Source organism: Hippichthys cyanospilos, chromosome 6 (genome assembly GCF_059441005.1).
Source record: "Hippichthys cyanospilos isolate Australia breed blue-spotted pipefish chromosome 6, RoL_Hcya_1.0, whole genome shotgun sequence".
Lineage (NCBI taxonomy): Eukaryota > Metazoa > Chordata > Actinopteri > Syngnathiformes > Syngnathidae > Hippichthys > Hippichthys cyanospilos.
In genome coordinates, this window is record NC_142374.1 from 9,788,485 (window position 1) to 9,799,242 (window position 10,758).

Here is a 10,758-nt window from a genome sequence, read left to right on the forward strand (position 1 = left end):
AAAATTACACAGTTTAGTTGGCCTGGGCTAACTCTTCCCCCCCAATGATTTGAATGAGGGTAACCTCCAAATCCATGCATTTTTTTTATTTATTTTTTTGATAGGCACATCTGTACCATATTTCAATTATCTTTATGCTCATTGTAGGTCGAGCTGACAAGCAGTTTATACATCATTGACCGGTTTGTTGACATGATATCAAGCTTGCATTTACTGCATATCCAGGTATCACATTCTTGAGCACATTTTCAAGATTCCATTTTTTTCTTCATCACTCTGTTAAGGCATCAGAGTTGTCACTTCAACCCCCCCGCTGTAAAATCAGCATATTAAGCTTTGTGTAGGAAAGCGTAAGCCTTAAATGAAAAATGTTATGGCCTGATGAACCATGTGGTGCAAATTCAGTCTATGAAGGTTTTTGTATGGAAGTGCACGCTTTTTTATTCCGTGGTATCCTCAAATGGAGAATGTGATAGCCTAATGGAATTATACAGAAAGCACTACAAGTGCATTATCAGAAAAGCTTTTTTCTTCCAGGTTGTTTTCGCATTTTTACTCCAACTTTATTCAACCCTTATACCACAAAAATGATCACTCCTACCTCCTCCTCCTCCTAGGTGATTTGTCTTCTTCCTATCTCACAGTTCCAAGCCCTCCTTTGATTTTCTCCTCCACGTTTTTCTCTTTCTCATCACACCATGTCCCCTCACTCTAACACACACTCTGTCCCCTACTGTTTCTTGCTGTAAAATCTCTGCTTTTCTTCTTCTGTATCTTTTCTATCATCCCTTCTCTCTTTGGCATCAAATGTCTTCGTCTATGTCAGTCCCTCGCTCCCTTTCCCCCTGTCTTGTGGAAGTTGAGCCCTTTGTGGGGATGCACCGTCGAAGACCTCTCCCCTTCTGCCTCTGCTGTTCCCCTGAAGGTAACGTAACCTCGCAGCCTCTGCTTGTCGGGTGTGGCAGGTTACTATGGCAACCAAAAGGGGTTCTCCAGAACTGGCCGATTTCCTTGAGCCCTCCCTCATCTTCTTGCCCCTCATCCCTTTCAATATTCCAGCTCAGTAGCTTTTCCCGCAATGTCAATTTAAAGGGAAAACTCCTCTGCTGTGGTTTTGAACCAATTGCATGTTTTGTTTGCAAATTCATCAATAATATTGTGAGCACTATTTGCCATTTTATGACCATTAATAAGTGTTTTATTTAAAACAAAATCAGAATGAAGCAGGTTGTTGAACCCCTCAAGTCTAACTGTAGCTTGGAGGCAGAGTTTATGATTCAATAGTGTGAACTTTGCATGGTGTGAAGATGCGTTATAAATATTGGAGTCTACATAAAGCAAGTTTTAAAAATTAATGAATCATCTGGTTTGTTCTTGTAGCTAACACCTGCCAATAGAAATTGTTTCTGTGGGTTTCAACTTGTGAAGTGTGTGAAGATGCAAGCTTTTGTTTTTGTGTTTGAGCTAATTGATTTATGCTATTTTTACCTCCCCTTTGAATGAGGGCTCACCTGTGTTTGGAACCTTGGGCTGAGGGCTGGTGGTGGTGGGGATGGCGGAAAGAAATATGTTTACAAGTAACAATTCATAAACAGGACTGAAAACTCAAGCCTCTTGTCTTAAGTTACCCCTTCAACTCTGACATGCAGCATCTCCCCTAACCCCCTAGAACCTCATCATTCAGTCTAAGTATACCATGCTGCATTGGAATTCCCTTAAGTGTTTCAGTGAAACCCCTTGGATCCACCAGCTGTTGTCAAGCAGCAGTTATTTCTTAGCGTGCTAGAGAGAAAGTCGGAAGCTCTGCAAAGTACACTTGACATGCTTTTTCTCGTCCTATCGAATAGTGCAGTCTGGCAATCGGGCCATATAAAGAGACATCTTTCTTACGTTTGATCATTTTTGTGAAAAACAAAATAATTGATTTGGAAAAAAACCTAAAAAGGAAATAATTGTAATAATCATGAAATGAATATTTACTTCAATGTGGCATTTCATCTGTTATGACGAGACGTACCAAATTGAAAGTAAATTGTATGTTAACACGACCCAAATTTGTAACATTTTTGAAATATGATGGTAGGACAGTTGACCTCATTCAGATTTTTTCCTCCTCTTATTTGGTCCAGTTGGGATACATATCATGAAAGTGTAAGCAAAAAAAGTCACATGCGTTGTATGTTGCCAAATCCAAATTACTGCATGTGTCAATCATTAGTGAATAATATTTCTTCGTGCGACTACAGTGTAGTAGACATATAGAATTGTATATTGTCATTGTGAGCTAGACCTGAGTGAAATGCCTCAGTTGATTAACTCACATAGAACAAAACAACACACTGCAACAAGTGCACAGACATTACCACACCTAATTCCTTCCCTGTATTTTGAAACTAAGAGTCGGTCCAGGCCAAATTAAACTATATAAGTTCTATAACAATGCACAGTGCTTAACACATTCATCAGACCTTCAGCAGTCTAAATGTGTACTGGTCACACAGCATATTGGTATGACAGCTCCTATAAGGGGAATCACCTTGATGACATCTTCATAGTAGCTAACCTTGCAGTGTACTTCTCAGGTAATTTACTGTACTCTTTAGCTTGGCTATAGCATTTATCACGATTCACTTGAGTCCCGAAGGAAAAGTGATTATTAAGTTACAAAACCATTGTTTCCTCTTAACGTCTTTGCCCTGATTGGATTTGAATTATTTCATTTCTGCTGGTGGGTTTTTAACTGCGCAGGGAAGGATTTTTTTTTTCCCCAACTTAAGCTTTGGTCCAGTGTTTTCGCCGCAGTTTTATTTTTTTTATCACCCCTCTTACACACTCACACTCACGCACACACACACACACACACTCACACTCACACATCCCTTCTCACTTTATACTCTTAAGAAACCAAGAAAAGACTGGATGACACTTACCCCAAAAGAACATCTACCGCCACACAGTCTGATCCGTGTTAATCAAATGGGTCTGTTCAACAGATGTTTATTTCCAAAGTAAAGTGTCTGTATGTGTGTTTGAGAGTTGTTTGTATGCACATGTCCCTCAAGTCAAAACCTCCACACCATTTTTATGTGACTGTGAAGTATGGAGCAACCGACCGTAATGGCGTCGAGTCCATCCTTCCACCTCACCATCCCTCAACAAGGACATCCTGCCTTGGCTGTGACTGCATTACCCAGTGTCTACCCCTGAGCATCCATGTATGTCCTATTTAATGTATGGCCTCTCACTTACATACGCTGCCAACTCTTTTCTCCAGGCATGGGCAAGAAGGACGATCCTAAACTAATGCAAGAGTGGTTCAAGCTGGTGCAGGAGAAGAATGCCCTTGTCCGCTATGAATCCGAACTGATGATATTGTAAGTTATATCCTCACAACCTTCATTGACTAATCTGGCATTAATCCATCAAAGTGTTCGCTGAACCTTTTCAAATGACCCATTTCTCTTTTTTTTTTAAATGTTAGATTTACATTAGGTCCCAAGGCGGCCCTGCTAGCCCAAATCGTGTAGTGGCGAGAAATTTCATCTATTTTCTTCCTGTATTTAATATTTGTTACAAACGCTACACAACTTGTCTCCAAGATCTATAAAATTTGAATGTCTAATATGTCATTAGTAAATTAAATGGCCGGTTTCAATTGTTTCAGTTGTACAGTTGCCTACCACTTGGAGCTGCACTCTAAGCTCGACCAGGGGTTGGCAACCCACGTCTCTTGAGCCGCATCTCACCATGAAAAGATGAATGGGGGGGGGGGGGGGGGGGGGGGGGTATATTTTTTGTTCTAAAATGTTTTTTAAACACGCCAAACACAATCTTAATGTATTCCAATAGTGGAAAAAAAAATAGTAAATTAACTTTTCAGTTCCAGCATTTTTGTCAACAAAGATTTGCATCATAGCCTGTGGCACATGTTTCTTTCAGCTCTCCGCGGTGCCAGACAGGTGGCTGTTGCAAAAAAAAAAAAAAAAAAATAGAATTTTTAAAAAAACGCCAGGTGTTAGATGGGCCATGAATCCCCCAAAAGGAAAAGAAGAAACCTATGAAACAGAGGAATAAACAGTTCTTGGACTGCATCATTTGCTTTCATTGCCTATGAGGAAGGATTGGCCTGCATGTTTGCTTTGTAATGAGAAATTGTCAAATAACCAAAATATCTTACATGCCTTAAACTCTCCAGTGATTTTTTGAAACCAGAAGTCACATTAAACACAATCCTGTCATAGGCACATATTTAGTAACATTGGCTGAGAATGCCGTTCCACCCCCCCCCCCCCCCCCCCCCCATATAATAAAATGTGACATTGATTTCTATAAAAAGGTGATTTCTTGATTTCTATTTTACGACTTCAATAATATATAATACATTAATACTGTAATGGAAGTTCAACTTAAACCACCATCATACAGCAGAGTAGTTACATGGTGTGTCTTTCACTTCAGGATGTGCTGCAGGGAAAACAAACATTTGTTGAATCATGAAGACTCAATATTCTAGCCTAGTCAGTTTTGATACTAGTCTAATGTAGCTAATATTGACATATACGGCCTTCATTATAAGTCCCATGAAAGGCTTTCATTGCTTTAGACAGGTTTGCCCCCCCCCCCCTTTTTTTTTTTTTACTTAAATATGGCTCTTTCAACATTTTGGGTTGCTGACCCTTGAGCTTGACAATCATATTCTGAGTACTGTCAAAGTGACCATTTGCGAGCACTGAACCTTGAACTTCCATTGATTGCAACTGCTTCTCTTAAAGCCCAAACATTAAATTTCACAATTAACAGGATTTCATTTGATTTTAGTTTGGTCTTGTGAGCACTTTTTCCAATGGTAGTTCTTCTCGTAACACCTGAATATAGCTGTCTAAAATGGGAATGAAAAGATGACCGAATTTGACATTTGGTACAATTATTTGAACTAGCCATTTACAAAGATAAGGCACTTTGAGAGACTGATAGTTCAAAGCTAAAAAAAAAAAAAAAAAGAAAACCACAATTGATATCTTTCTGTTCATTTTTTTTTAAGTGCCAAAGAATTGGAGCTAGAAGATCGCCAGAGCCGACTGCAGCAAGAACTAAGAGAGCGTATGGCTGTGGAAGGTGAGTTTGTGGCTGATTTTCAAGTTCTCAAGCCTATGTATGCCCCTCTAACGTAAATATTATAAACATTCTGTATCAAGCACTTATGAAAATGGATGGATATGTCAACCTTTGCAAACTTCACATTCTAACCAAGTCTTAATGAGAATATCTCATACAGCGTCATCCAAACTTCCCTAGTGTTGACTACTTTGAATTCATGGCCTGCTTCTCTCGCCGAAGCAACTGAGGAAATTTTCGATTAACCCTTCCATTATTATTAACTCTTCTGTGTTTCACTTAAATAGGCTAAAGTATGCTTTTGTATTTGTGTTGTAATTACAAGCATTTAGGAAGAAAATTGACCACAAACACACACAACAGTGCTCATCTGCAGACCCGAAGAAGCCTTGAATCATTAAAGATGTGTGCACACACACACACACTCTGCGTTTGTTGTGTACACATGCTGGATGAAAATGTGACTTCTAATTTATTAAAATAAATGACCAGTTGCCCCAGTGCATCTAATCAAAATTATACTGTGCAAACGCCTCTGGATGGATACCTGGTGTAGAAGGAAAGGACTTTCCTGCCTTCGACTTTTTAATTCCTGTGGACTGTTTCTCACAGAAGTTACAAACAATAAAATGTCCCTGCGCAAAAATGAACCTTTCAATACTTATAGTAGCTACGTATATTGCAATGCACGCCAAAACAGTGGGGTGGCACGGTGGCAGACTGGTTAACATGTCTGCCTCACAGCACAGAGGTTGTGGGTTCATTTCTGATTCCGGCATGATATTTAATGAACTCTCTAAATTATCCCTAGGTGTGTTTGTTAGTATAAATGCTTGTTTGTCTTTGTATTGCCATTTAAATTATCCCTAAGTCTGCTTGTGACTATGAATGGTTGTTTATCTTCATATGCCCTATGATTGGTTGGCAACCATTGCAGGGTGTGAAGACAGCTGGATAGGCTCCAGCGCGCCCCGATCTTTGTAAGGAAAAATATTCAAGATAATGGATGAAGAAATATTAGTGTATATTCCCTGAAAATTACTATGACGATACCTGATTCCGTATGAATTATTTTTTTCTCTGGAAAGTTGAATTTTTTTCTTTCCCTCATTTTGATTAGAGAAATTAACAATATACACCAACTGACATGCAATATTTTCATGGTTTTATATTTTTGTCCGTCTATTTCTTCAACACATTCAGGACCAGTCTAAAAATAAATAAATAAATAAATAAATAAATAAATAGATACCTTGTATTGCTTTGAGAGTGAATGAGTTGTGTTAGGGTTAGATAAGTGTCAACATTGAAATCTTTGGTTTCTCAGCCAAATAATGCAAAGAACATAGTTTCATTGGTTACCTAAATTTCCCATAAAATGGGGAGGGCTGCTAATGATAATCCTTGTAATCTGTTAAGGTATAACACGGAGGGATGGGAAGAAAAGGCTTACCGCTGATGTTACGCATTCGTGCAACTACAGTTGGTAATGTGTGGGTGTTGAACCATTTAATTGGGGAAAAGTGTGGGTACTGGGAAACGTAGCCCTTAGGGGTGAGACATCCATGCCAAATGACATTTATTGGCCGTCTCCTGCTGCGCATTACGAGTGATCTTTGTAAATTTAGTTAATTTTCTTTCTTTTTCCCAAATCCAGCTTCCTTTTTGGCCAATGTTTATTTTCCCTGTGATAGCTCCTTTGCCTTGCTCTTTTTCAGATAACTTAAAGACTGAAAAGGAGCTTGCACAGGAAAAGCAGATCTTAAATGAGATGCTAGATGTTGTGGAGCAACGCGATGCCCTGGTGGCACTCTTGGAGGAGCAGAGGCTTCGAGAGAAAGAGGAAGACAAGGACCTGGAGGCTGTAATGCTCTCTAAAGGCTTCAACCTTAATTGGGTTTAACAAGAGTGAACTAATTGCTCCAAACAGGTCCAAGGTTGGAAGGCGCTCGAGGGTCTCAGCCTTTTTTGATCAGCCTCGTGCGGCAAACATGGAAAAAGGCATTTTGTCTGTCTAACCTGTCACACCTGCAGCGGTGAATGTGTAAAGATTCCCAACAAACACACACTCACACACTCTTGGCTCCTTCTGAGAATGGTTGAACTAGCCTGCGGGATTTACACATCCTCAGCCCACAGGCAGTCGTGGTTAATCACGTTTCAGGTTTGCACTGTCACCGTGGGTAGAGATAGAAAGACGGTACGTTCACATTTACAATTTATCATTATAGCCTTGAAGTGCTGGCACCTTTGGGAGCATGTTTAAAGACGTATACCGAAATGATCTAAAGGGAATACTGCAGTCTGGTCCTGCTGATGCAAAGGAAATTTAAAGGATTGTGTTTTGTAAATACGTTGTGTAGATGCAGTAACATTTCACCGTGGATCATATCATCCTGTCTGTAGCAAAAACAAAAAGGAAGGTTTTTGAAGTTGCCTTCCTTCTCACTGGCATACATGCTACTTTTTCCCAATGGATCACAAAGAAAACGAAATGTTTCTGCCATTTTAACTGTGCTTTGTGGGCCCAGTATGATTTTTAACATACAGTATTTATGATTTTTATTGGGTTTTTTTTGTTTCTTTTTTTTAATCAAACATTATTTCTTAGCATTCGTGAGGGTGCTCATGATGTCATGTGGCGCTTGTTTGTGAGGCACACACACTCCGAAGCATTGCCATGTAAGGTTACAACTATGGCAGCACTGTTTCAGGCCATTTGGGATAAAACAGCATTGCTGTGATACACAGCGGGGGATTTCATGGAACATGTAACGGAGGCCTGACATCTTTTGCAGTTTGACGCAATAGATGAATTTGTGTTGGTTTTCAGGAAAACTAATATCAAATCCTTTGTTGTGGTCATGTACATGTGCCCACCCACACCTTAACATGAGGCCCGGGAGCTTCATTTGACCGTTAAGTCAAAACAAACGGTGACACAGATAAGCAAAACAGAGATCTGAATATCAAGAAAAATATGGCCACAATCCCACATTACGCCACCTGATTTTGTCTGGAACATAGTGTAAAAGTAGCCTCATCAATGAAGTCTGCAGCCACGATGAACATTTTTTTTTTTTTTTGTCCCGAAGATGCATAATGCATAAGGCCCATTTCCTCTTTAGTAGTTAATAGAAGAGCTTACTAATTTGCCATCCCTGAGCAGACCTTTTCCCTTATGTCTGCTCTTTATTGTCCCTTAAAAGTAATGAAAAATTATGTATGCTATGTGTACAGTCAAATTTATGCAGTGCAATCAATCCAACCTGGAGAGGCAGTATGGGAATGGAGTAAACTTACTGAAACATGGAGAGAGTACATACAAATTCCCAATCCCTTAAGTTTGGTCTTGAGAGTCAAGAAACATTGACTATGACTCATCTGTACATAATTATTCTACGAAACTTCCTTATTTTGAAACTCCTCAGATGGCTGATCTGTCAAAGGTCACATCAGCCTGTCTTGATTCTCTAATTTCAGTCATTTTGTCTTTTCAAAGGATCCTATTGATTCTGTATACAATGGGATTAAAACCAGTTACATTACATGGTTCTGTGAAATTACTTCTTTCAACTTCTTTCCCGTTATTAATTTCATATCACAGTTATATGACTCAATAGTTTGCAAGCTAGTCACAATTTCATTAAAACAAGGAGTAGAGCTCTAGAGCTCTATCCAGAAGGAAACAACACGCTAAGACTACATCAAGATGATGGCCTCCACGGACGACTTGTTTAGTGAGTGCCTCAGACAACAGAAGCCTATTAAGGAGGAGGAGCCAGATGGACTGTTGTGGAAAGATAACACCCTACATGGCATGTGCTGCCGCCAAATTGAAAGGATGGCTGACATTGAGAAATTATACCGGTGGCTGAAAATAGGCTGTACGGAAAGACAGTACCAAGGCCCTAATCATGGCAGCGCATGAACAGATCCAAAACAAAAGATCAATAGAGGCCAGGGTCTACCATATCAAGTTGGATCCCAGGTGAAGGCTGTGCAAAGAAACTCCAGAGACAGTACAGCACAACATAGCATATATATATATATATATATATATATATATATATATATATATATATATATATATATATAAAACAATCACACACACGTACAATAGTACGTGCTTTTGTCAAGTTACATTGCTTTTCTTCACAGTCCAAACAATTTAACAATTTATTCATGTTAGATAATAGCTGTGATTAACAAGTGATCAGTGCAAGGTTTCCATTTAGATGTGATAGGCCATGTTTTAACAATGACCTTGAAAAAGCATAGAACTGCATAATAAATTGGCAAATTCAGGGATGTTTGTGTGTTTTGGCTTCTAATTTATTCCTACTGTAAGTTTCTTAAAAATGTCAAGGGAAAACACTAAAGCATTTCATGTGATCAACAGTGATAGGCTCTCTTATGAAATTCATTGTATCACACCGATTGCTAATGTTTACAAATATGTGTCCATATCCCAACTTTTATTTTATGTCCTCTGAAGTAATGTACAAGTAAGGAGATTCACACACACTTCACAAGTGACAGATTTCATACAGATGCCTTTTTGTTTTTACTTTATCCTATAGCCTGAATTTGTGTTCCAGTGGACAAGTTTGCTTTTTAACTTTTCCCCATCTTTGTTTTTAAGGGACTCTAAAAATATTGAATTTGAGGTTCTAGAGGAATGCAAATGCTATGCATACTTTGCATCAAATTGGAGCACCAGTGAAAGGTGACACTTTAAAAAAAAAAAAAAAAAAAAACCAAGACTTTGTCACTGTTTTACAGCACAGAGTACACGTTATATGTATATGCTATGAGTTTTAACAAAGTTAGACAGTTCTTTGGGTGTAGGTTGTAAGTGTGATAAGTGACATGATTGTACTGATATTTATTAACTTGTGAAAAATGTATTATATGTAAAGAATAAAAATCCTAATTTTTAAACTTTTGTTGACACACAGTTTATGCAAATGCTTTGTGTAGCTGCTTTTGGGTGTTGGATGTATGCTGCAAACGGCAATAAAAATGCAGTTTTCTTTTTAACTTTCTTTCACTGGTTTCTTAACTTTGTGGTTACATGTACATTACAGGAAAACGTTCAGAAAAATGGACATTTTGGGGGTGAGAGCTGGCGGGCATTTGCTTTGTTTGATGCTTTCAAGTGGTTGTAAAGTATTTTTGACTAGTTTCTGCATTTACGCTCTGTAATTCTTTGGTAAATTTCAAAGAAGAGCACTTAGAAAAAGTTAATGGATTTTTCATAAATTAAAACTATTCATGTGTGAAGTTAATGACAAGCTATCTGTTCAGCTGGGCAAAAAAAAATCACATTAGTTTATTTTCAATGTTTTAGCTTTAAGTGTCCAGACTTAAATTATGTTTGTAGTTTTGGGCGATATTCAAGTCCTACACTTTGAAACAGACGGACACACTTGCAATAAACCTGTTTGATATTTTTTACGTATGCTTGCGGAAAAGCTGCTGAACTTACCACAATTACTTTGATTTTAACACAATTGGGCAGTGAGATGCTGAAAGTCACGAAAAGTAAAGTGCTTCAATTTCGTGTAAGTATATATATATATATATTTTTTTTTATTATTATTTTTGCTGTCCTAGTTAAGTAACAAAACGATTAAAGTG

The 10,758-nt window shown here is 38.4% G+C and overlaps 2 protein-coding genes across 5 annotated transcripts in view; one reads left to right on the forward strand and one right to left on the reverse strand.

Annotated features, from left to right (window-relative positions):
- The window catches only part of mical3a (microtubule associated monooxygenase, calponin and LIM domain containing 3a), a 71,115-nt gene extending 60,957 nt beyond the window's left edge, over positions 1 to 10,158 (forward strand). For 2 of the 3 annotated variants that reach the window (XM_088417845.1, XM_088417846.1), the window contains exons 38-40: positions 3,275 to 3,374; positions 5,042 to 5,115; positions 6,834 to 10,158. In XM_088417845.1, the coding sequence (XP_088273971.1) occupies positions 3,275 to 3,374; positions 5,042 to 5,115; positions 6,834 to 7,018 (359 nt within the window). In that variant the 3' untranslated portion in view covers positions 7,019 to 10,158. Of the gene's footprint in view, positions 1 to 826; positions 926 to 3,274; positions 3,375 to 5,041; positions 5,116 to 6,833 lie in introns of all 3 variants that reach the window. The other variant, XM_088417847.1, reaches the window with a different exon arrangement.
- tspan33b (tetraspanin 33b) overlaps positions 1 to 10,758 on the reverse strand; it is a 67,699-nt gene that overhangs the window by 13,849 nt on the left and 43,092 nt on the right. The gene's annotated exons all lie outside the window — the stretch shown is intronic.